Source organism: Eschrichtius robustus, chromosome 18 (genome assembly GCF_028021215.1).
Source record: "Eschrichtius robustus isolate mEscRob2 chromosome 18, mEscRob2.pri, whole genome shotgun sequence".
Taxonomy (NCBI): Eukaryota; Metazoa; Chordata; class Mammalia; order Artiodactyla; family Eschrichtiidae; genus Eschrichtius; species Eschrichtius robustus.
Genome location: NC_090841.1, coordinates 9,615,454 through 9,639,885, shown reverse-complemented (window position 1 = coordinate 9,639,885; position 24,432 = coordinate 9,615,454). Strand labels below are relative to the sequence as shown.

The 24,432-nt window shown below is 34.3% G+C and overlaps 1 protein-coding gene across 5 annotated transcripts in view; it reads left to right on the top strand.

The window, feature by feature from the left end:
• The window catches only part of LOC137751904 (NEDD4-binding protein 2-like 2), a 73,631-nt gene that overhangs the window by 5,594 nt on the left and 43,605 nt on the right, over window positions 1-24,432 (top strand). For 2 of the 5 annotated variants that reach the window (XM_068526560.1, XM_068526561.1), the window contains exons 3-7: window positions 3,012-3,136; window positions 6,847-6,935; window positions 7,320-7,396; window positions 10,037-10,180; window positions 12,609-12,710. In XM_068526560.1, coding sequence (XP_068382661.1) covers window positions 3,012-3,136; window positions 6,847-6,935; window positions 7,320-7,396; window positions 10,037-10,180; window positions 12,609-12,710 — 537 coding nt within the window. Of the gene's footprint in view, window positions 1-3,011; window positions 3,137-6,846; window positions 6,936-7,319; window positions 7,397-10,036; window positions 10,181-12,608; window positions 12,711-19,580; window positions 19,745-24,152; window positions 24,215-24,432 lie in introns of those variants that run through there. The other 3 variants (XM_068526563.1, XM_068526564.1, XM_068526562.1) reach the window with 3 other exon arrangements.

The window sequence follows — 24,432 nt, the reverse complement described above, 5'->3', positions numbered from 1 at the left end:
TGTGGCGCATGGGCTTAGCTGCTCCGTGGCATATGGGATGTTCCCGGACCAGGGCTTGAACCCGTGTCTCCTGCATTGGCAGGCAGATTCTTAACCACTGCACCACCAGGGAAGCCTATCACTTCTATTTTTAAATGTACATGATATATTACAAAAATATATATGGTTCTTAGAAATTAAAAAAATAAAATATGAAAATTAACTCTGTAGTAGACCATTTGGGGGAATAGGGTTCTCAGAATGAGGTTTAAAGAATATGATTCACTTGTTCTTACTTAAGTGAAAGTTATAAGCACAGAGTGCATTAGTTTTCTATGGCTGTGTAACAAATTGCCTTAAAGCTGAGTTGTTAAAGCAACAAACATTTATTGTCTCACAGTTTCTGAAGGACAGGAATCTGGGTGCCTCTGGTTCAAGGTCTCTAACAATGCTATGATCAAGATGTTGGCTAGGGCTGTGTTTTGGACTGAAAGCTTGTCTTGGGGAGGATCTGCATGGAATATCTCTCACAAGTCTTGCTGGCAAGACTCAGTTCCTTGTGAGCTGTTGGATTGAAGGCCTCAGTTCCTTGCTGTCTGTAGGCTGGAGAGTCCCTCCAGTTCTTTGCTACTTGGGCCTCTCCGCATTCACAATGTGAAGAGAGAAAGTGAGCCACTTCCTGCCCCGCCCCATAATCTAATCTTGGAAATGAAATTCCATATCCTGTTAGTTGGAAGCTAGTTGCTGACTCAAACCCACACTCAAGGAGAGGGGATTATATAAGGGCGTGAATTCCAGGAGGCAGGGATCTTGTAAGCCATTGGTTTTGGCTCTCCCACCACTATTTATGTAATTCTGGTGGCCTGATTTCTGAAATTATTTGCTTTTCTGGATTTAATACCATATTGGCAAGGTTGTTGTGAGAGTTCGATGCGGTCATAGATGTATATCTGTAAGATGATTGGCACATACTAGGTCCTCAAAAAAGATAGCGATTTTGAAAAAATACAAATCAAGTGGCCAGTGGGACCACATCTGAATTTTTTATTAGATACTTGATTTTTCAAAGTTGTAAGTTTTGATGTTCTGAGAATCCATTTTAGTACCTGTCTTAACTTGTGAGGGTTCTGATAGAATCTGACTCTAAGAATTTTGAAAATACTAATATTCTTAAATAATTTATTTTTGGTTCAAATGGTTGGTATGATATCAGATATATCTAGATTGATACAGGTATATTGGCGATAATTCAGGGAATTTTGAAAAGATGTGTGAGCAGTCTGGGAGGAAAAAGTCTCTCCAAGCTAAAATTACTTGCTTTAATTATGATTTATATATTTAAGATATTCTTCATTGAGATTTACTCATGTTTGATGTTGACTTGGTTTAATGATGTAAATTGATTTACTGTCCCTTCCCTCCCCACTTTTTTTTTTATTTGGAAGAGGTTAAACATTTCTTGGATACAAAAGCTCCTGTGCTCTTGTAGTATGTTATTATTAACATCTGAAAGATCACCTAATAAAGTAATAGAACAGGAGAAAAAAGAAAAGAAACATAAGGTATTTAGGAAAGATGGTATCAGGTTTCTGGTATTGTTGAGTGTAACTAGGTATCATATGGTTGATGATGATCAAGATCTTTTTAGGTGATTGAGCTTCGGTTTGGAATACTAATATTGTGGCATTTTTATATTCTGGGTTATCTCTTATAAGCAAGTAAGATGCCAAATGTGTTAGATGGTATATTTTGGGAAAATTATGGCTGCTTAAAAAAGAAATCCAACTCCAGCCTCCCAAACAAGCAAACAAATAATTTAAACCATTTACTTTAATTTGGTTTATTTGAAGTAATTTGAACTATAATTCTATGAGTGAAAATGTATATTAAATTTTTAAACTTTTATATATGTGATTTTATTTTTATTGTAAAATATATACAATTTTATTATAACCTGAGGAAAGGAGAGATGTTTGTTATCTTAATAGTTGAAATCCTTCCTATTACTTTTTATTAGGAAGTATTCTTGAATCATCCCAGGACAGTATCATCCCTTCTACCACCTTCTACTCCCTTCCCCATCTCAAAAAGAAATTATATTGGGCTGGCCAAAAAGTTCGTTCGGGTTTTTTCCATAACATCTTACAACATCTTATGGAAAAACCCCAACAAACTTTTTGGCCAACCCCAATAGAATGATATCCAATTGCCTAATGGTTGAGGGAGGGAAGATAAATAACAAAATATTTTTGTTATTGTTGGATCCAAATTATTCTTACTGTCTTTTCTCTTTTCTCAGCACACCTCCAGTCTCTTTCATGAGTCACTGGTTATGGGAACTCCCTGACACTCTGAACACTTGTCAGTCTCTCTGTGCTTAGGAATTAAAGATGGTATCATATTGTGAGAACAAAGCTTGATTACCACTGCCTTGTTCTTAGAGTGTATTCTTTAGCATTTAGTAATTAGTTTCATTTAGTAATTTAATCTCTTAAAAATTTTAAATTTGATTTTACTCTGGAGGATCATAGGTTGTTTCACAGCGTTAAACCTCAAGTTCCACTTTCAGGTCATAGATGTTTGTGCTTCATAGGAATGAGTTTATCAAAGCTGTCTTCAGTCAAATATAGTTTTCCTCAGGTAAATTGCTTGCTTATTAGGCTTACTTGTCTTTTAGGTTACCTGTTGCACTAAATTTAGGCAATTTTAGACACCAAATACAAATTCACTAAAGTTAAATCATGGATAATAGTTGACATCATTTTGGGATTGAAGAGTGTTTTTAAAAGTTGCAATACAAAAGCCACTTTAAAAAGTTTTTATTACTGGCTATTACTGTGTAGATTTAAGTGTGAAGTGATGTTTGAAATCTGAAAGCTTTTTTAAGGTTCAGCTCCTGTGCTAGTCTATCTGCAATATACTTGTAAGTATGTACCAGAAATTCATTTAATAACCTTTCCTTTGTGGCTTATTTCTGACGGTTATAGATTTTATATTGTAAATGGCACCTTTATGATTTCTTTTATTAACAGAATTCTGCTTGGTCAGAGTCGTGATGGCATTGTGTTCAGCACTGATGACTATTTTCACCATCAAGATGGGTACAGGTATAATGTTAATCAACTTGGTGATGCCCATGACTGGAACCAGAACAGAGGTTTGTTTTGGGCCAAGTCTCCCGGGATAGACTATTTGACTAGGAGTCAGAATACCTGAATTTTTATTCTCAACTTTTTACTTTTACCAGCTGGATGACTTTGACAAGCCATTGAAAGAGCTTTGAGACCCAGTTTTTCATCTATTAGAAGCAGTGATAATTATACTTGCCCTACTTGATTGAGGTTGTGAAAATCAGAGAATGTGGTTAGAATATTTTTTAAACTGTAGATAGTGTACATAAGCTGGTACAATAGAGGTATAGGATATTTTGATAGACTTTATTTTATGCCTCATGAAAAAATTCAGAAAACTCTTGATACTTTTGTTACATATTCCCAAAAGTTATTTCCTTGAGTAATGCTAATGTTTTCTAAGGCTTAATATTAATGCCCATGAATATTAAAAGTTTTTTTCATTGATGTCACTCTACAAAAAATTTACTTAATACATTTTTTAGAGGTACATGGGTCACTTTCTTTTCATTTCAGAATAGTAGTTCTTTCCTAACCTTGGCTGCACATTTGAATCACTTGGGGACCTTTTAAAAAAACTTATGCCTGAGTCTTAGCCTCAGAGATTCTGGTTTAGTTGATTTGGAGTGGATCTAAACATCGGTATTTTTTTGAAAGTTATCCATATATTCTAATGTTGCAGTCAGGATTGAAAACTATTAATCTAGAACTATGTAAGTACATGCTTATACTAAAATCTAATTTCTTTTTTTAAAGAAATTAAAAATGCATTGATGATGAAACATTATTTAAACCTAGATTAGAGAGATTACATTGTAGCCCACACACCCATCACTCAGAATTATTATCACTTATCAAGATATTGCTATATTGGCTTAAACCCTTTTGCTTTCACTCCCCCCTCCTTTTTTAATTTGCTGAAGTATTTCTTTAAAACGAATTCTAGACATCATACTTCATACATTTCAAGTAAATCTTCTTACTTAATTGCAGTGCCATTATCACACCTAAAAAACAAAACCAAACCCAGTTCCTTGACATCATGTAATATAGTCTGTAATCAGATTTCCCCTATTGTCTTAAATATTTCTTTACAGTTGTTTTAATCAGGATCTAAACAAGGTCTTTGTAGTACATTTGGCTTTATGATTCTTTTAATTAAGTTACTCTATAGCAGTTTTCCCTCTTTTTGCCCTCGTACCATTAACTTATTGCAGAAACTTGGTTGGTGGTTCTGTAGAGTGTCCCATAGCCTATAGTTGTCGGTTTGCTTCCTTGTGGTAATCATTTAACTTGTAGGATTTATTAGGTTCAACCTGTTTTTTTTTTTTTTTTGGAAGTAAATGGTTGTCCCATTTTTAGTGATGGTAAGATCAGTAGCTTCAAAGGGACAGCCTAATCCCTGTTTTATTCAACAATGAATTGTTTCCTTAATCAGTTATTTCATTAAAGGTTGCAAAATGGTGATTTTCTAGGACTTTCATTCCTTCTGTGTTTAGTAGCTAGAATTCTTCTGTAATGAAGAACTTCCTCTTACCTAGAACTAGCAACTAAGGTTACCCTAAAGTACAGTATGTACAGGAAAAACAGGATAAATGCTTTTCTTTTTTAATTGTCAATTTTCAGAGTAAGGAATTTCATTGAGGATGTTTTTGAGTAAAAAGTTTAAATGTTAGATAAGTTTGATTATAAGATTATTTCCTAGTATTGGTTCTAGGATTTCTCCAAATAAGAGAATAGCATAAATTTAAAGAGAGTAGCATAATATTTTAAAATATTAATACTTTTTGATTTTTTAAAATGCTGCAGTGTTACTGCCCTAATCAAATAATGATGATGTTACAATTCCAAAAAATGCTTGGAGTTATTGGCCCAGAGTTAAGGGGAGTAGAAGTAGGTGATAAGTGGAATGAGCCAGTATACCTTTGGTGAACTGGGAAATTTGTTTCTGTGAAACGTTTTTTTCTTTTTGCAATACTAGTTTAGAATATTTCATTAAAATGTTCGTGCCATGTGAATTCTACTTGCTGAACATATTGGTGTGTAGATAAACTACTGGTTTTATTAGTATAATAAATATGGGCTTTTTCAAGGTAGTTTTTAACCTTTTTCAAAGCAGTGATAACTAGCAGTCATTAGACATTTTGAAAATTATGAGCATTACATTTAATTTAGGGCAAAATTTCTCTTTTCTACAAACATTTATTAAATACTTTTAAGTGCCGGGCATTATTCTGGGAATATGTATCTGCCTCATGTTTATTAGAAGAATCTAAATTGATCTTTAACCGCTTATAAGTTAAAAATATCTCCAAGGTGTCATTATTCTCTTTCTTAGAGTATGGTGGTTAATTTGTTTAAGAAAATGACTCTCTTTGAGTAGTCAAACATTGTTTACCTAGGCGTTCTATTCTCCTGGAGTACACTGGAATGTGGTACTGGATGATGATTATTCATGGAAAGAGAATAATCTCCCCATTCCTGCAAATCAGAGATTTATTTGGTTAATAAGCTCCTTTTGTAGGACATAACTCCTTGGAGGTGTAAGCCTGTCAGAGATTAGGAAAATTAATACTTTTTTTAAAAATGGAAGTTTTGATCATTGTTTGGGGATGGAGCAGTGGGAGTTGATAGCATCTTGGTATCCTATTTATGACTTAGATTCTAAATTTAGTATTTAGAGACATCTTCTCTGAAATAGATATTCCACCATAGTCATTACCACTTAACTAACCTTTAGAATTCTGTCTGCCCTTAGACATTTATATAAGTGTTTTCATTGTGTAGAACTTAGTGGTTTGAATTCTAAATCCCAGCAGAACTTACATATCATTGCATTTTGCCTCAGCCTTTTAAATTTTATAGTGGGTTCTTAATTATCTCGCCTGTTTACACTTGAGAGGTACACACATTCCTGCCATTATGAGTGGCTCACTGTGGCAGTAATTCTCACCTTATGTGGGAAGAGATGGCATAGGGAGAGGGAGATATAGTTTGGAACAGTTCCATTCTAGCTCAACTCCCAATTTCAGAATCATAGTCCTAAGAAATATCCAGTCAGTTGAACTGTGGTATTTAGCTACTTGGTATATAAGTAATGATAAATCCATAGTACTTTTTTTTTTTTTTTAACTTAAGTCTGTCTTACTTCAAAAGCATTATTTGTAATTACAGAACGTTGGAAAATAAAGATAAGCATAAAATGCATATACTCCCACCACCTATAGAAGACAACTTTTGGTGTCTTAGTAACTCTTCCCACACCTTTATATTTTGACCAAAATAAGATCAGACTTACATGTTATCTTATAAATTGCCATTTTCTTTTAAAAGTCTCCATCTTCCCATGTCAATAAATGTTTTCCTCTTTTCATACTCAGACCATATTCAACTGTAACTTGTTCCTACATTTTCTGTAAATGAAAGCTCTAGACTGAAGTCTTTATTAGCTGTTAAGGTCAACAAAATATTTACCCCAAAATGTCCTTTACAGCTAGTTTGTCAAAACCAGCATCTGGTCTGGAGAATATACATTGCATGTGTTTGTCTCTTTATTCCATTTAATATAGCAGAGTCCTTTTATTTTCATGGCTCTAACTCAAAAGATGGCACAGTTTTGGTTTTAAGTACAGGGATGTAGGAAATTTCTTAATGAATGTTTAAATTTTATTTTGTGTATTTTTATCTAATAGTTCTGTTTTTTGCTTTTGTTTTTTAAATTTATTTTTTATTTCAGCAAAACAAGCTATCAATCAGGGGAGATCTCCAGTTATTATAGACAACACTAATACACAAGCTTGGGAAATGAAACCATATGTGGAAATGGTAAATATGAGATATGAGAGAGTTTTTATATTATCAATTTTTTCATATTCTGAAATTTTGGTTACATTGACCTTTATTATTAAAATACTTGTCCTTGTTCTCTAAAGAGGTGTGTTCATTTGCTTAGTTTTTTAAAAATTGGGAATGGTGTTTATTAAGCAATATGTTTATCTTGTTAGTTTTGCCTGGACTTGAGGATAGTAATTGGAATTTGTCCATTAAGTGGTCTTAAAATTTTTATAAACTGTATTATTTTAAAAGTAAAACTTTTCTTGGTTGAGCAAATTTAGAAGTATTGTCTAAGTGAAATTTATATCTGTCTGCCATCTTTTTACTTTAAGACATATTCCCTGGGTTTTTGTTTTCTTCCTTTCTTTTGTGTAGGCCATAGGAAAAGGATACAGAGTAGAGTTTCATGAACCTGAAACTTGGTGGAAATTTGATCCTGAAGAATTAGAAAAGTAAGGCACTCAAAAAATTTGTAATCCCTTATCTTTTTTTTTCTTTTTTTTCTCCTTTACATGGTCAATTTCTTTACTAGCTTTTGCTTGTTATATCTTTGGTACCTGTGAATAGGGGCTACTACTACTCACTTTCTGTTAAGAGGAACATTGACTTAAATGCAAGGTGTTTGAGGATCTTTGCACTGTTAAATTTCATTAAATGTTCCTTGTTAAGTGTGTTTGTTGTTTTTTCTTATGTGAATTTCTGCATTGTTTCCCAATTTGTTGAATGCTAATGGAGATGCAGAAAACTGAAAGAAAAGTTAGGACTCTTCCCTCTGCTTTTTAGCTAGGCCACTTCTCTGCATTGCCTTTCCAACTTCATCTCCTTCCCATTTTAGATCCCATCACCCTTTCACCTGGTGCTTTTATCTCTCCCCTTTTCCCATCTTTACTGCTACAGATCCGTTATCCCATACCCAAGATTCTGGGAATCAATGTGTTTTGGAATTCAGATTTTTTTTTTTTTTTTTTAATTTTAGAAAGGAAGTATATAGTGCATATACCTAATTGTAACACTCCTAGCAGAGTTTGGGGCAGCATGGTATAATCAGACATCTTAATATTTCTGCAGCAGATCACGAAGGTCAGTCTAAGTAGAAAGGAAAGATTCTACATTGTTTAATGTTATTTCTGAGTAGATCATGCTGCCAAATGAGTACAGGCGTGGTTAGACTTTGCTGCTACATGAGTCAACAGAAAACAATTTTCAGAGCATTTTAGATTTCAGGATTTGTGGTGAGAGATTGTGGACTTGTATTACATTCAACCCTGCTCTTCCATTTGTCTTTACCTTCATCCCTTTCCCCTAGTTTTCCTGACTATGACTCGTGTTTCTTTCTTCATTTTCATTGGGACACAACCCCCTTTTGGTAACAACTTTAAGATGTAATTCACATACCTTACAATTTACCCATTAAAAGGGTACAATTCAGTGGTTTTCAGTATATTCACAGAGTTGTATGACCATCACCTCTCTTTTTAAAACCATTTTTTCCTCCCACCTCAGTTTGCCCTCTTCTGGCTTAAAACTGTTATTCTGTGTATGGTGTTCAACTAATTTAATTCTTGCCCCTTGCCTTTCATTCCTTTTGTACCTTTGAATTTTTATTCCTTTGGTTACCTTTCTTTCCCTTTCTGACTTGCATGCCAAATCAAATTTATGAAGAGTTAAACTGATAAATATTATTAATATCTGGTATTGTTTACCTGCCTCTGTGTATATTGCACCTCAGGTAGAAGAGAGAGTTTAAAAACTAAAGATATTTGGGTTATGCTGAATAAATGAATTAATGAAATTGTTACACAGTTAGGCTTTATTTACATTTGAGACTTGAAATGTATTACAATTCTTAATATAAATTAACTTTACAAAATAAAGTAAGTTTAACTGATATCTAGTATAGTTTTACAGATTTTTTTTGTAAAGAATTGATTGAATCATCAATTTTGACTTGTGGATTTCTATAGCTTGGCCAATTTCAACCTTGACCTCAGATTTCTCTTTTTTTCTCTCTTTTTTATTTTTTGATCTTCTATTTTTTCTCTCTCTTGCTTTCTCTTCTCATCTTTAACCTAAACATAAGTAGTTTTGAAAACTAAACATTTCTTTTATGTCTTTTTTCTGGAAAAATGAGTTAGTTTTAGTAAGTCTAGAACTATAACATTAAATATAAAATAATGTTCTGTGTGTTTTGCCATGTCCAAGTCAAGTTACGGAAAACTACAAGTGTAAAATACATTGTAAAAATTTCTTAGAGGGTCAAGAATACTTTTTAAACCACTTTTTGTTATCACAATTAAACTCACAGGAAAGTACATAAAATATAAATATGCAGCTTAACAAATTTCTTATAAAACAGATGTTTATTTAACCATTACCCATGTCATGAGAGCATCACCAACACTTTAGAAGTTTTTTGAGTTCCTTTTCCCAGTAACAGTTCCGTAATTCCCTGGTAATTACTTACTTGCTTTTCCTTAAAGCTTTTTTTTTTTTTTTTTTTTTTATCCTTTGCTTTAGCATCATGCTTTAATTTTTTCTCAAACTTTATGTAAATAGAATTATACAGTATATATTCATTATATCTAGTTTCTTTCACTCAACATTACGTTTGTGAGATATGTATAAATTGTATCTCTAATAATATAGTTTGGTATCAATAATAAATTTTTTTTAATAATGCAAGTGTGCTAAAATAACTTTTAAAAGTGATATATATTTTATATTGATTTTTGTCAGTCCTGGAAGCCCACTCAGTTCTTCTATAATTTTCAAAACAGTATCTCATAATTTTTTACTTTGCTGTTTAAAAAGAGGGGAAGATTAACTCAGTGGTTCAGTGAATCAGTAGTTAGTTCTGTGTGAAGAAGGTGTAATCAGTTAACATTTTGCTGTGATTTATGGTATCGTTAAGCCTTTTTAAGATATTGTTTAAACCTGAGAGAGCCTTTTTTTTTTAATGTGAGGTGTATCTTCTGGTATTTATTTGCAAAATGTAATTTAAAATCTGTACTCTGTTACTCTAAAACAGTTTAATCTCTAAGCCTATACATTCTAAAAGAAAAAAGAATTAAAATCCTTTTCTTTTTTGGTAGGAGGAATAAACATGGTGTTTCTCGAAAGAAGATTGCTCAGATGTTGGATCGTTATGAATATCAAATGTCCATCTCTATTGTAATGAATTCAGTGGAACCGCCACACAAAAGCATACAAAGACCTCCTTCACAGGGGAGACAGAGGTGGGGAGGCTCTCTAGGCTGACATAATGAAGTCTGTTACAAATAATCATTTAGTTGGTTATTTTCAGCTAACACATTTGTTGCCCTGCCCTTGAAAAAGAATTAGAGAGCCTGTCTTGAAGTTTAAGTAGTTTCAAATTTAAAAAAAGACTCCGTTGCCTCACAAAAGATGTTCCCAGCAAGTTGTTTAAATTCTAAAGTGTAAATAAAAATTATATAAAATTGTATTTTAAATGTTTTATAATCTTTTGTTGTAATACCTTTATTATGAAGATACCTGAGTAGAGTGGGTAGGAACCAGAATGTTTTTCTATAATTGAATTTTAAACTAATTTTATCTTTTGTAGATAATGTCAAACAGTTTTATAGTTCATACCGAAATTCAACTTTTCATAAAAGTGTAGTATTTTTCCTTGACTATCTTAAATATATAAGAAATACTAACTTGTTATAGGCACCTTAGTTGATTCCTTTATTCATTATACAGGTAAAATTATGTTTCTGCAAATTCATCTGTGTGAAAAAGTATTTCTAAGCTATAACTAGCATATCCCTTATTTAAAACAAAATTCTCTATCAAATACCACACAGTAAGTGTATCAGTCACCTGGGGTGTTTTCTCCGTAATATACGTTTTCATCACCCTTCTTCTTAAGCCATCTCCTATCTCCCCATACCCTTGATTCTGGAATGCATAAACAGGGCAATCACTATATAGTTTGCAAAAGCTCTTCAGGCTATTTTGATAGTATATCACTTTTCTCTATTTAAATTAACGCAGTGTAATTCTAATATAAAAAATATTTTAGACAGTTCCTTAGCATTAGTTGTAGGAAGATTTGTCCCATAGGATATTTTACTTCTCCAGGTTTTAGTTTTTCTATAGAGACAACTGTGTATCTCACTGGATAGTTTTTGTTAGATTGTGTTCTATCACTTAAAATTTTAAAATTGAGATGGGATTCATTTCAGAGATCTTGCAATTCATCCTAACTTTGATTTATCCATTTTTAGGAAAAAATAGAGCTAATTACAACTACTTTTAAAATTTTTTTATGTTTTACATGATAGTAGTTTATGTCCTTTAAGTTTTCTTTCTCCTAAACCAGCCCATTCCAAATCCCAGTCTTTCTTTTTTTTTCTTTAATTTTTATTTTATGTCAGAGTATAGTTGATTAACAATGATGTGTTAGTTACAGGTGTAGAGCAAAGTGGTGAATCCCATAACCTTCCTTCTGATGTTGTTTTAAAACCTTTTGGTGTTTTTTCAGCTGTAAATGTTCTCTCACATCTTTATATTACTTTTTAACTAATATTAAATTACTAAGTGATACTAAGTTGCAAGAATCAAAGCTAAATATTAGTACTCAACAAGGTCTTTATTGCATTACCTTTAGTGAGATAAGAATATGATTTCTATTTATTTGTACTAACAGTGCTGTTTACATTTAAATGGGTATTACCATGCTTTATTTTGTGTAACACATACGTATGTTTGTGTATATTTGTTCATCCTAACTAAATATGATGTAGTAGGAATATGCTAACTCATGTTTGTGTGTCAATGTATATGTATTTATTTATATCAATACATACACACATTTCCATTATTCACTATTTTCATATATTTTTTTGTTTCAGAGTAGTACTTCTTAGTATTTGGGCTTACTTTTCCCAGCATTTTATTATGTAAATTGACATTTTGAAATAGTAAAGGATTTAATTTTGGCACAGGTGAAACAACTGGTAGGTATATACTGTGTGTCCCTTTCCCTTTGTCCTTATAAAACTTTACTCAGAAATAATAGTACTGTAAATCTATAGTATTTGAACAGTAGCCAGTTTATTTCGAGGATGTAGAGAATTGCCTTTGGAAGATACAAATTATGAGGAAACATGTTCATGATAGTAAGTCTAAAATAAATTTCCAGATTTTATTACAGATTCCACTTATATCCTAGTACTTCTGAGTAGTAAATAATCATGCAGAGATCGTTAATCGTTGCTGGTTATTTTTAAAAATTATAAATGCTTATTGAGGCAGGGAAATTAACATTCTGGAAGACTTTTTTTTTTTTCTTTTTTTGCCGCACTGTGCGGCATGTGGGATCTCAGTTCCCTGATCAGGGATTGAACCCGCGCCCCCTGCATTGGAAGCCTGGAGTCTTAACCAGTGGATCACCAGGGAAGTCCCTAATTTTTTTAAGACAAAGTAAATTAAAAGTTCCCCCAAGCATTGTGGCTAATTTTTTTTGTATTTTTTGAACAATAACAGAATAGAGGAATGAATATGCAATAAAAGATACCAGAATCACTATTATAAGTCATTGCTTGATGTTAAAAATCTGTAAAATATGAAATTTACCAACTAAGGATTTTTCATCAAAATTTTTTCTTCTATTCAGATATATTCTTTTTTTAAATTTAGGTATATTCTTAATGGAATAGTTCCCCCAGCTGCTACCTGCCATTCTGAGTTGGTCTCCATCACAAAGAATAAAATGGGCATTACTCATCATATTCAACTAAGGTGAACATTTTAGTTAAACAGAGTATAATGATAGCTTCTAATTTGGTTCAGAAAGATTAACTTGTTTTTTCATAGGTTTTCATAACTTGTTTTTTCATAGCCTTGTTTTTTCATAGGAGAAGTGAAAAATAACTTCTCCTTTTTGATAAGTAAATTTATAGTTTTCTATATGTCATAATAATGCTAATAAAAATATTTGTGTGGTAATTAAGTTGAACTTTTTATACTGCTTTTTAAATTGATAATCTTTCCTTTCAGTATTCACCTTTCTGAAAAAAAAATGTTAGCTTTTTCATATTTTAATGTCCGTTTTAAAGTAAGACTGTTTACAAAAGATTGGGTTGTATTTTGTTGGTGGTATGATAGGGTGGATTTAACTATTTGAAGTTTGCTTATCTCTTGCCTAATTAATATAGGTTACGAAATTTTCCAGTTTTATATATTGGTAAGTTTTGAAAGAGTTCATGATTTCAAAGGATATAAAATATTTATTTTGACCATAATTGAGTTTTTGTTATTGTAGAAATGTCTGATTTTCTGAGCCTGGTTTTTTAAGTATTTATAAAGAAAATTGGTGGTGTTCTCTGAAGAAATGCGTTTGTTCATGTATTATATTAGTATTGGGTTGGCCCAAAAGTTCGTTCGGATTTTCCTGGGTAGCTTACAGAAAAACCCGAACGAACTTTTTGGCCAACCCAATACCTTGACCAGATAGGTTTACCAGCCTTTATTGAAGTTTTATGTAGTATTGTAACATGAATGCAATAACTGAGAATTCAGTTATTAGGGCTGGAGTGTTTTTGTGTGTGTTTGTCTGCAACCCATATAAATAGAGTAATGCCTCTTAGTCTGAAATCATAACAAAGTATTACTTAGTTTTGTTACAATGAGCATTCAGAATAAACATTTGGTGGCAGCAGAACAGCAGATCCAGTTAGCTGTTTATAGAGTTAAATTTTGTAGATTACAACTTATAAATAATTTTTTCTCATTACAATTGTTTGCTGCAATTTTTGTGAAAGGAGAGATTATATTAAGGGATTATAATGGGTGTCTTCTTTGGTGATGGTTTTCTTTCTTTACAATTAAATAAGATTGGCATACCAATTTGTATTTTATTTTTTGAATTAAGGTATTATTAAAACAATTGGTTTCCCTGTATGTATGCCAGATTTTCTCCTTAAAACATCCTTAGGATAGCAAGAAGTAGTATTAAGTTCGTTGAAATAGATTCTGAAGGAGGAGTAATTGGTGATTGTCTTGTGTGTCTTTTTTATTCCTTTTTTTTTTTACTTTGCTAAGCAGCATTTAAATAATAATTCAGTTGATTCAAATTGCCAAGGTCTCAAGTCTAAAAAATTTTCAATTTTGCATGGTTTTTAAATTTCAGAGCAAACCTTGAAAAGTTTATAATTTTGATTTTTGCAACTAAAATCAGAAAACTTGTAATAGAATGGTTATACTTTACATTCAATATCTTTATGTAGACTGCACTGAATGGCATAATTTTTGTCATAGAATATACATGTGTGTAAACTCAATTTTGAATGTATCTCCTATGGAAATTCTTAATACATTGTTGCTGTCAAATTATGCACAGGAACAAGGGGAAAGAGTAGCAAAAAAAACTCTGAAAAGAGAGCCTCAAGAGTAAATAGAGAGTAATTTTTGAAGCTAGGACTGTGTTTGGAGAGTTTTGACTTTTTGGTATCTTTAATAGAAGTTTATTTTAGTCATTTAAATTAGAAATAATCTTTTTCTTTCCTTTCCTCCTAACAAATTTTGTTCTCTGAATGATAACCCTGTCATATTCCAGTTGTGAGTATTGTAGTCATTACATATTATAATACACTTCCCAGTACAGAGTCCATTAACTTCAATAAGCTGTCTTAAACTTAAGTATATAGAAAATAGACTATTTTATCTAGCATGGACATAGCCATACTGTGACCCCTAATCTTAGAACTAGACAGAATGACATTAACAAGCAGGTGAATGACTGAAGACTTCATCAGGGAGTGTTGTCTAGTTGTTAATATTTCCATGTTGTTTTTTTAATTGAACTGTTTGTAAATTAATGGGAAGATTGAGAGATTTTGAGATGACCTATTGGGCTCTTTGCCTCTCAACTTTATTGGTAACTAAGAGAAAAAAAGTAAGAATAATCTGTTCATTCATGGTTAAAATTGTGTTCAAGTTCAGTACAGTCCATTAAAATACACTTTATTTGGATTATTATTATTTTGCAGTTTCAACTGTATTCTCAGATAGGACATGTAAAATTAAAGTTTTACCCTACAACTAGTAATTACAATAATCGCACAGCTTTGTTAGTGTCTCTTCAGTTGTAATTCTGGACTCTTCAGGTTTTTTAGTATATCAAAATGAAAGAAAATTTGATTTGGGAGAGGTTTGTGGGTTCTTTCTCCTCTTTTATTCTTCTGTCTTTTTTATTCTTTCTTAAGAGTATTAGAAATCATGTTGCTTTCTTGTTTTTTTCAGTCTTTTCCTGTACATGTTTTCTTTTTCTTATGTGCATTTTCTGTTCAGCTATCTTCATGTTAACTTCATAACATTTTTAATGAAGATGATGGGATGGTAAGTTACTGTCAAAAATGGTGATAACTTTTTTCCCTCCTGTGTTCCACTGAACTCATATTTCCTTATGAACCTTATTTAATCATGTTAAACTTATAGGTCACAGCTTTGCAGTTTCCTGACCCTGTGGTATAGGTAGAACTTTGAAAGATTTATATAGATTTTTAGTCTATCAGTGTTACTCATTGGTTAGGAATCCCATAAACATGGCGTAGTACTTGGATGTATGTATTTGAGAAAAAATTCTTCTCCAGTACTCAAGCCTCATGCTGATAGACTAGTTGATAAATAGTAGTTGGAAATTCACTGTTTTGGAATTCACTGTTATGTCATGATTCTCTAATCTGCCATTCTTAAAGAACTGAGTGCTTTTGAAGGAAAGCTGATAGCTAATTTGAGTTCAGCTTTTACAAGTGATTCTTCATTTCTCCAGTGCTGCTACAATGAGGAATAGGAATTTAATAGCAACAAGCCTTAATTTAATAATACTTATTTAAGTAGCTGCCATTTAGTTAATGCCTGTCAATGCCAGGCCCTATTCTAAGTGTGATTATTAGAGTTTCTAATTTTTTATAACAATTGTACAGTGTCAAATTTTTTATAAAGAGGAAACAAAAACTTACAGAGTTTAAGCAATTTATCCTATGAACATAATATCTCTAGGGAGCGATGGTAACTGGGATTCAAATATAGTTCAGACATATTCCTCACCATATCCCATTTTATCTTTTAAACCACATTGTTATCTTTGGTTAAGTTATAATTATTAATTTAAGGGGTTTTTTTTTTCAAGGTAGGAAAGAAATTCCAGTGGAGAGTTGAGTGCATGGTACCTTTGAATTTATAGGGTTAGAGGTATGTTGACTTACCAGTGAAGCTGAGTGAAGAAATCTGTAAGTGGCCATTTATTTAGAATGTTTAATTTAAGTCAGGATTGAAAGCTAGGATGTCATTTACTGTTTAAACATTTTCTACAAAATATACATTGATAATTGATAATTATATTTCAGCAACATCTTTTCAATTGAAGTTTTACATATGCTGTTGTGCTTTAATGTTTACCTTTTATTTTAATATCTCCTGATTTTAATTAGCACTGGAAATGTGTAGTATTCAATAAATGGATTGTTATATTATATAAGCTGTTTGTTTTGATGATTAATTTTGAGGCAGTATTTCCTAAACAGATCAACAGTATTTGTAAGTGGTCTTAATGTATTTTTCTTTTAATGTCCACTTATTACTTAAGTGTGCTAGCAGTAGCTGTTATGGAAATTACATCAGTTTTCTGATTTTCTGAAGAATTAAGGATTTTTTCCTTTTGTAATAATTAGCATCCTTTTTCTTTTATGTTGTTTAAATTAATTTTCTAAAATTAAAGAACAGTAAAGGAGCCAGTTACTTAAGTTTGCTGTATAAATAAAATATTGAATTAATTAGATTCTGCAAGGAAAACCTTTAAGTACAGAATGAAGAATTCTTACTGTTAACTATTTGCCTTATTTTGTTTTAGTTAACTTAAAAAATAGAAGGGCTGGATCTTGTTTGGTTTTTCTTAATTCCTTGAGAAATTAAAACTCCTAGTTTGTGGCTTTTTTCATTATTGTTTCTAAATGTGAAATCAGAGGTGGAATTTTTGTTAGAATGGGGAAGAAATAACATTGGTTTCATGAATAGATTAAGATAGATTTTGGTTCACGAAACTGGAAAGCAGTACATTATGGGATTGAGATTATTGGAATAGTGTATAATGTAACACTGGCAAAGATGTGGTTAAAATATTTCATTTTGAATATAAGTAAATTGAAGTATTTATAGGAAATGTGTTAGGAGGCCTGGGCTAGACATTTTGAATTAATTAAAAAGTAGTGAGAAAAAAAATTTTTTTTTTAATTCTGGGGAATGATAGGAAAGAAATTGTTAAAGCTAGAAGACTAGTGGTCTCAAAAGTGATATTTCTCCCTCCCCATCTTCCCTTTGCTGTGTAAAGACTAGTAGAGCCCAGGTATTACATTAAGAAAGATTATCTTGTACCCTTAAGGGCCATGAAAGCATGGTCTTCCTTGTCTTGTCTTTGGAGCTTTGTCCTTTAATGAGTCAGTAAATATTTGTTGAATATTAGTCCTAGTCTTCTCCTGAGAGTAGTCAACAACCTTTTGAAATTAAGGACCCATTCATCTAAATAGAGCAACTTTATAGGGCAGTTCGTAATTTAGGAAACATGGAAATACAGAGTGTGAATTAGTTGGGTTTGATACTTGCTAGGAGAGAGAGTGTCCAGGCAGAGAGGAAGGCTCATCCATTTAACTTGTTGTAGCTAACACCATCAGAGACTTGTTCGAGGTTTTTGAACCTCACTTAGTAGTCCTTAGAATTGTTGTTCATGATCCAAAAATTAAATACTAGAATACAGATAAGTAGAGCAACCTTGAGACTTTTGATTTTCTGTTTCTTTTAGGGTCATTTAGAGCTTATGTTCTTATTTTTTGCTTTAACACTTCTATTCTTAACCTTAACTTTCCCCATGAGATTTCATCATTTCTCACTTGGACGTAGTAGTCTCCCCACTTTTATCTTTGCCGCCCTATAATTTTATCCACAGAATAACTAGAGAAAGCTATAATTAAAAAAAATTTTTTTTTACCATAAATTACATCCCTCCCAGGGACTTCCCTGGTGGTACAGTGGTTAAGAATCCACCTGCCAACGCAGGGGACACGGGTTCGAGCCCTGGTCCGGGAAGATCCCACATGCTGCGGAGCAACTAAGCCTGTGCGCCACAAGTACTGAGCCTGTGCTCTAGAGCCCGCGAGCCACAACTGCTGAGCCTACGTGCCACAACTACTGAAGCCCACGCGCCTAGAGCCCGTGCTCTGCAACAAGGGAAGCCACTGCATTGAGAAGCCCTTGCACTGCAACTAAGAGCAGACCCCCGCTCGCCACAACTAGAGAAAGCCCGCGCACAGCAACGAAGACCCCACGCAGCCAAAAAATAAATAAACAAATTTATTAAAAAAAAAAAAAATTACCTCCCTCCCTGCTTAATTAAACTCTACGTGATCTGGCCCTTGGCTTCTTCCCTGACCCTGTCTTGTACCACTCTCCTCTTCATTTACTACATTTCATCTATACTGGGCTTTTTGTCTGTTCTTCAGATATGCTAAGCTTGTTCTTGCTTTAAGTGCTAGCTGTTTTTTTTGCCTATTTTTTCTGTTCTTCCTATGCCTAGCATAGTTCTCAACATTCAGGTCTCACTTCACATGTCACTTCCACAGAGAACCTTCCCTGACTATTCCAATCTAAAATAAAGGAACCCCACCCCTGTCACTCTGTTACATTGTCCTGTTTTGTTTTCGTCGTAGTAGCTATTAGTAGTTGAAGTTATCTTATTTAATACTGATTTGTTGGGAGTCTTTTGAACTAGAATATAAATTCCATGAGAGCCTGTTTATTTTGTTCTTAGGTCTATCCACAGAACCTAAAGCAGTGCCTGTAATACTGTAGGAGCTAAAAAATATGGGCTGAATGATTTTATACCCATTGCTTCTGTTAACAATATTACTCCCCAAGTGTGTTTTCTTCTTAAACTTGTCCTCTGCTCTCCAGCCTATATACTTAACTGCCTACCTGACTTTTCTACTTTTAAGCCTGAAAAGTTGAACCTGTGATCTTCTCTCCCATCTATGGAACTCCAGGATTTTTTTTGCATAGCAAATGGATCTACCATCTATCTATTTTTGCACACCAGAGACTTGAGAGTCTTCTTTGATGCCTCCTTTCCCCCTTCATATTGTCCATCAACTGGGGTCTTTGAATTTTGCCACTTAATTATCTCTTGAATCTCTCCATTTTTGACTGCCATCTTTCTAGTTTGAATTATCATCTCTTCCTGAGACTGGGGTCCCCACATCAGTACTTGCTCTGTTCTAGCCCTTTTTCTCCACAATCTAACAAGACTGAAGTATAATGTACATATTAAAGAGTGCTTAAATTATAAGTATATAGCTCAACAAATACTCATGAAGTGAACATATCCATGTAACCAGAATCCTGCTCAAGAAGTAGAACATTACCAGCAAATTAGAAGCCCTCAGTACCCCCTCCTTTCCAGAGTGATCTTTGTAAAAGGAAAGTATGATCATGCATAAAACCTTTCAGGTGCTTCCCATTGCTGTTAGAATAAAGACCAAAAACCATAATGTGGTTGATGTGGCCCCTTCTTTACTATCTAACCTCATGTTTTGTTAACTCTTCCTACTTTCTGTTTTCCAGCCTTACTGGCCACCTCTCAGTTCCTTGAATGCGCTATTTGTTCCTTCTTCCTGGAAAGTTCTGTGTGCACACACCCCTTCCATACTCATCCTTCAGATTTGAGCTCTTCAAGGAAGCCCAAATTTTTGGACATAGCAGGCTTGGTGAGGTCCAAAATACATATTATATGCTTTCATGTACTTTTTCTTTATTAATTTGTATGAGTGTATGATTATTTCCCCTCCCTTCATTTTTAAGCACCATGTGTCAGAGGTTGTTACCATTATATGGTCATCAGCACAATGAAAAAGAGCAGTATTCAGTATTCATACAACAAGTGAATATGGGTAGTCTCAGCTTGTTCTGGGCTGAATTGTGTTCCCTCAAAATTTCATGTGTTGAAATCCTAACCCCCAGTATTTATGATATGACTATTGTTAGGATATAGGACCTTTAAAGAGGTAATTAAGGTAAAATGAGGTCATGTGATTGAACCCTAACCCAATATGATGGTGTCCTTACAAGAAGAGGTGATTAGGACACAGACACAGAAAGGGAAGACCTTTTGACAACACTGGATGAAGACAGCCATCTACAAGCCAAGGAGAGAGGCTTTTGAAGAAACCTACCCTGCTGACATCTTGATCTTGGACTTCTAACCTCCAGAATTGTGAGAAAGTTAATTTCTGTTGTTTGAGCCACCCAGACTGTGATACTTTGTAGCTTTGGCAAACTAACACAGATTTTGGTACTGGAAAGTGGGATGCTACTCTAACAAATACCTAAAATTGAAGAAGTGGCTTTAGAACTGGGTATGGTAGAGGCTGGAAGAGATTTGAGCTTCATGTTAGAAAAAGCCAAGGTTGCCTTCAGCGATTGTAGGTAGAAATATGGACGTTAAAGGTGATGCTGGTGAGGGTTCTGGGGCGGTCAAGAAGGCTTCTGTCACTTTAGAGATAGACATATATGATCATGAACAGAGTGTTGGTAGAAATATGAAAAGGGTGTTTCTGATAAGGTCTTAGATGGAAATGTGGAGCATGTTATTGGAAACTGGAGGGAAGGCAGTCATAAAGTGGCAAAAAACTTGGCTAAATTGTGTTTCAGAGGTTTGTGGAAAATAGAACTGGTAAGTGATAAATTTGGATATTTAACTGAGATTTCTAGGTAAAGTGTTAAAGGCATGGCCTGGTTTCTCCTTGCTGCTTGTAGTAAAATGCAAGAGGACAGAGAGAATTGAAGAAAGAATTGTTAAGCAAAATGGAACCAGAAACTTGAAGATTTGGCAGTTCTCAGCCTATGCATGTTGCAAAAAATTAGAAAGTGTGTTCTGGAGACAACATCAAGGCAGTTGCTAGACAACCATTTGGTAAAGGGAGTATGGGCATGTGACTTAATGGATTCATTAAGCTAACTCAGCAAGACCAGAGATGGGGATATGGCAGCAGAAACACTGCCAGCTTGGACTGAAAGAGACAGGACAGGATGAAATGAAGGAAGGCTGTCAGACTTCTGAGATTCTACAAGACAAGTCACTAGCGCTATCTGTGGTGATCTGTCTGTGAGCATACGTTGTCCTCCAAGAAAAGAATAGAAGGACCCTGAAGGCAGTTCAGAGGTTGTCAGGGTTGCCATTGCCACCATGGGATCAGAGCCCCAAGCCTGAGGGGGTGGGGCTACCACCTTGGTCAGCCTGGAAGGCAGGGCCTCTAGCCCAGTGGGCCCAGAGAACACAGCATGGAGCCAAAGATTATTCTTTATTATTTATTATTAAAGATTATTCTTCAGCCTTAAAATCTAATGGAATTTGCCTTATTGTAGACTTGCTTGGGACCCATCATCCCTTCTTTCTGATTTTTCCCTTTTGGAATGGGAATGCCTGCCCCACCATTATATTTTAAAAGCAGGTAAGTTGTCTAGAGTCACAGGTTCACAGCTGGAGAGGAATTTTGCCTCAGGATGAATCATATCTCAAGTTCACCCATACCTGGTTTAAATGGTATTTAGATAAGATTTTTGGACTTGATGCTAGAATGGGTTAAGACTTTGTGGGCTGTTGGAATGGGGTGAATGTATTTTGCATGTAAGAAGGACATTAATTGGGGGGCGCAGGAGAGTGGAGTGTTAATGGGCTGAATTATGTCCCCTCAAAATTCATGTGTTGAGGTCCTAACCCTCAGTACCTCAGAATGTAACTGTATTTGAAGATAGCACCTTTAAAGAGGTAATTAAGATCATATGGATGGGCTCTAATCCGATATGACTGGTGTCCTTATAAGAAGATTAGGACACAGACATACACAAAGGGAAGACCTATGAAGACACTGGCGGAAGAAGATCATCTACCAGCCAAGGAGAGAGGCCTTAGAAGAAACCAACCCTGCAGACACCTTGACCTCAGACTTCTAGAATTGTGAGAAAATAAACTGTTGTTTAAGCCACCCAGTCTGTACTTTGTCACAGCCCTAGCAAACTAATACACAGTTATTATACTAGCTAGTTGAGAGGGACTTGTGAGCCATTTCCTTCTCTCTTCTGCAGTTCCTTTATGTGTAAAATGAGGGCATTTGACTGGATCAGTGGTTCTTAATTTTTAATTTAATTCAAAACTCTCTGAAAATGGAATGTGTTTCATTAAGAAATGTATAGTGGGTCGTCTGACACTGTGAGTTGTTCACAGTGCAACCGAGTTCCGTGTTTCAGACTATATCTTCGAGGTACCTCAGATTGTCATGAAGAGCAGAAACCACTTTTAGTAGAGCACAGAGTGTTATTTTATTTTTATTATTATTATTATTTTTTGGTTGCGCCGGGTCTTGGTTCCAGCAGGTGGGCTCCTTAGTTGTGGCACATGAACTCTTAGTTACGGCATGCATGTGGGATCTAGTTCCCTGACCAGGGATCGAACCCGGGCCCCCTGCACTGGAGTGCAGAGTCTTATCCACTGCGCCACCAGGGAAGTCCCTAGAGCACAGAATTTTAAATTCCAGAATTTGAAGAAAAGTTGTAGTTCTGACTGCAACTTGGGCAAGTCACTTAATTTTCTGAAACTTTTCCCTGTTATTAAATGAGAATACCTTCTCAACCTGTAACAGGGTTATTGGATGGATTAAATGAGCTGAGTATGTTAGAATTTCAGCTGAAGTAACTCATGTGTTAGCCTTGAAATTCTGTTATTTTGTCTGCCTTTTGATGATTTCACCTCTTTATACACTAGGGATGGCTAGAGAAGGAAACACCAACTGGTTCCTAGTTAGAAATGCTAGGAGAGATCTAGAAGGATAAAGTTTGATTTTTTGGTTATTTATCAAAGATACTCACATTCCTAATTAGCATAAGCAGTCAGGAATTAAGCTGTGTAATACCTCAAAACAATTTGTGATAATGCATGTGCTTTCTTGTCATGAATACTGGCACTGTTTTTTCACCTGTGTGGTATGGGCTGTTGGTATGATCAAGTCAATTTGATACTCACATTTTTACTGACAAATTTGGTATGATTAGTTTCACAGAGCAGACCACACGAACCCATTTCTTTAAAAGAAAAAACTTTTCTTTTTGTTTTAATGTCAGGTGTAATAAAAGTAAGGAGCCTTTCACCACCACTCTTGGTTTTCATGAAAACATTTTTCCTCTTGTTTTTCATCATGACCTTCTATGTAATGTTCATGTGACAGTGTGATATCAGCTTACCTGTAGTTATGTGACACTGTTAGTTAATTGCACCCTAGGCTTCTATGAAATGAGTCATTCAAGATAGGAACATCAGTTTGAGTGGATGTCAGCTTTCTATTTTTGTAGTAAGGGAAGTGACAGTTGTCACAAGATTCAGTAGAAAAAGGGGAAGAAGGCATATGGTGGAGGGTCAGAGAAGTAGTTTGTAATATTTTAAAGTGTAATTACTAGTGTCTCATCTGTTTATTATTTTATTTTAATAAATTTATTTTATTTATTTATTTTTGGCTGTGTTGGGTCTTTGTTGCTGCACGCAGGCTTTCTCTAGTTGCAGTGAACAGGGGATACTGTTCGTTGCAGTGCGCGGGCTTCTCATTGCGGTGGCTTCTCTTGTTGCAGAGCATGGGCGCTAGGTGCGTGGGCTTCAGTAGTTGTGGCTCGTGGGCTCTAGAACGCAGGCTCAGTAGTTGTGGCGCACGGGCTTATTTGCTCCAGGGCATGTGGGATCTTCCCAGACCAGGGCCCGAACCCGTGTCCCCTGCATTGACAGGCGGATTCTTAACCACTGCGCCACCAGGGAAGCCCTGTTTATTATTTTAAATGATAGTATTCTAAATTTTTAATAACATTCTTCTTGAATCACTTCTTAGATTATTTTTTACTCTTACAGTGACATAGAAGAAATTATTATATTTAGAAACAACTTAACTATAGAAGAATGAAGTTCTCTGGAGGCAGTATAGATAGCAGTCAATGGAGAAAGGAAATCAGAAGAAAAAGCAGCTAATCAGGTTTTAATTGTTTAAATAATTGGCTGTTGAGACTTTCTAAATAAGGTGTTGATAAATTACTGTGGTGTGGAAATAATGTGGAAGGTTCAAGAAATGGTGTTTGGTCATAAGAATTCTCCCCTTACAGGAGCTGCTTTAGACCTGCTGAAGGCACAGAGCCCATAGTAGGTCTCCAGGACAGAAATTCAGGTGAGCATCTTGCCCAGGGAGGTTAAAAAGAGCCATAGAAGGTCTTAACTAAAAGTCTCAGAAAACACCAGAGATTCTGCTGAGGAAACAATATATTCAGTCCACAAATATAAAAGAAGAACATAGTAAACTGGGAGGCAAAAAGAGTCGGGGGCCAGGATCTGAAATGGACCTGAGTAAATAAGGTTGGGTACATACAGGGATGATACTAGGCCATT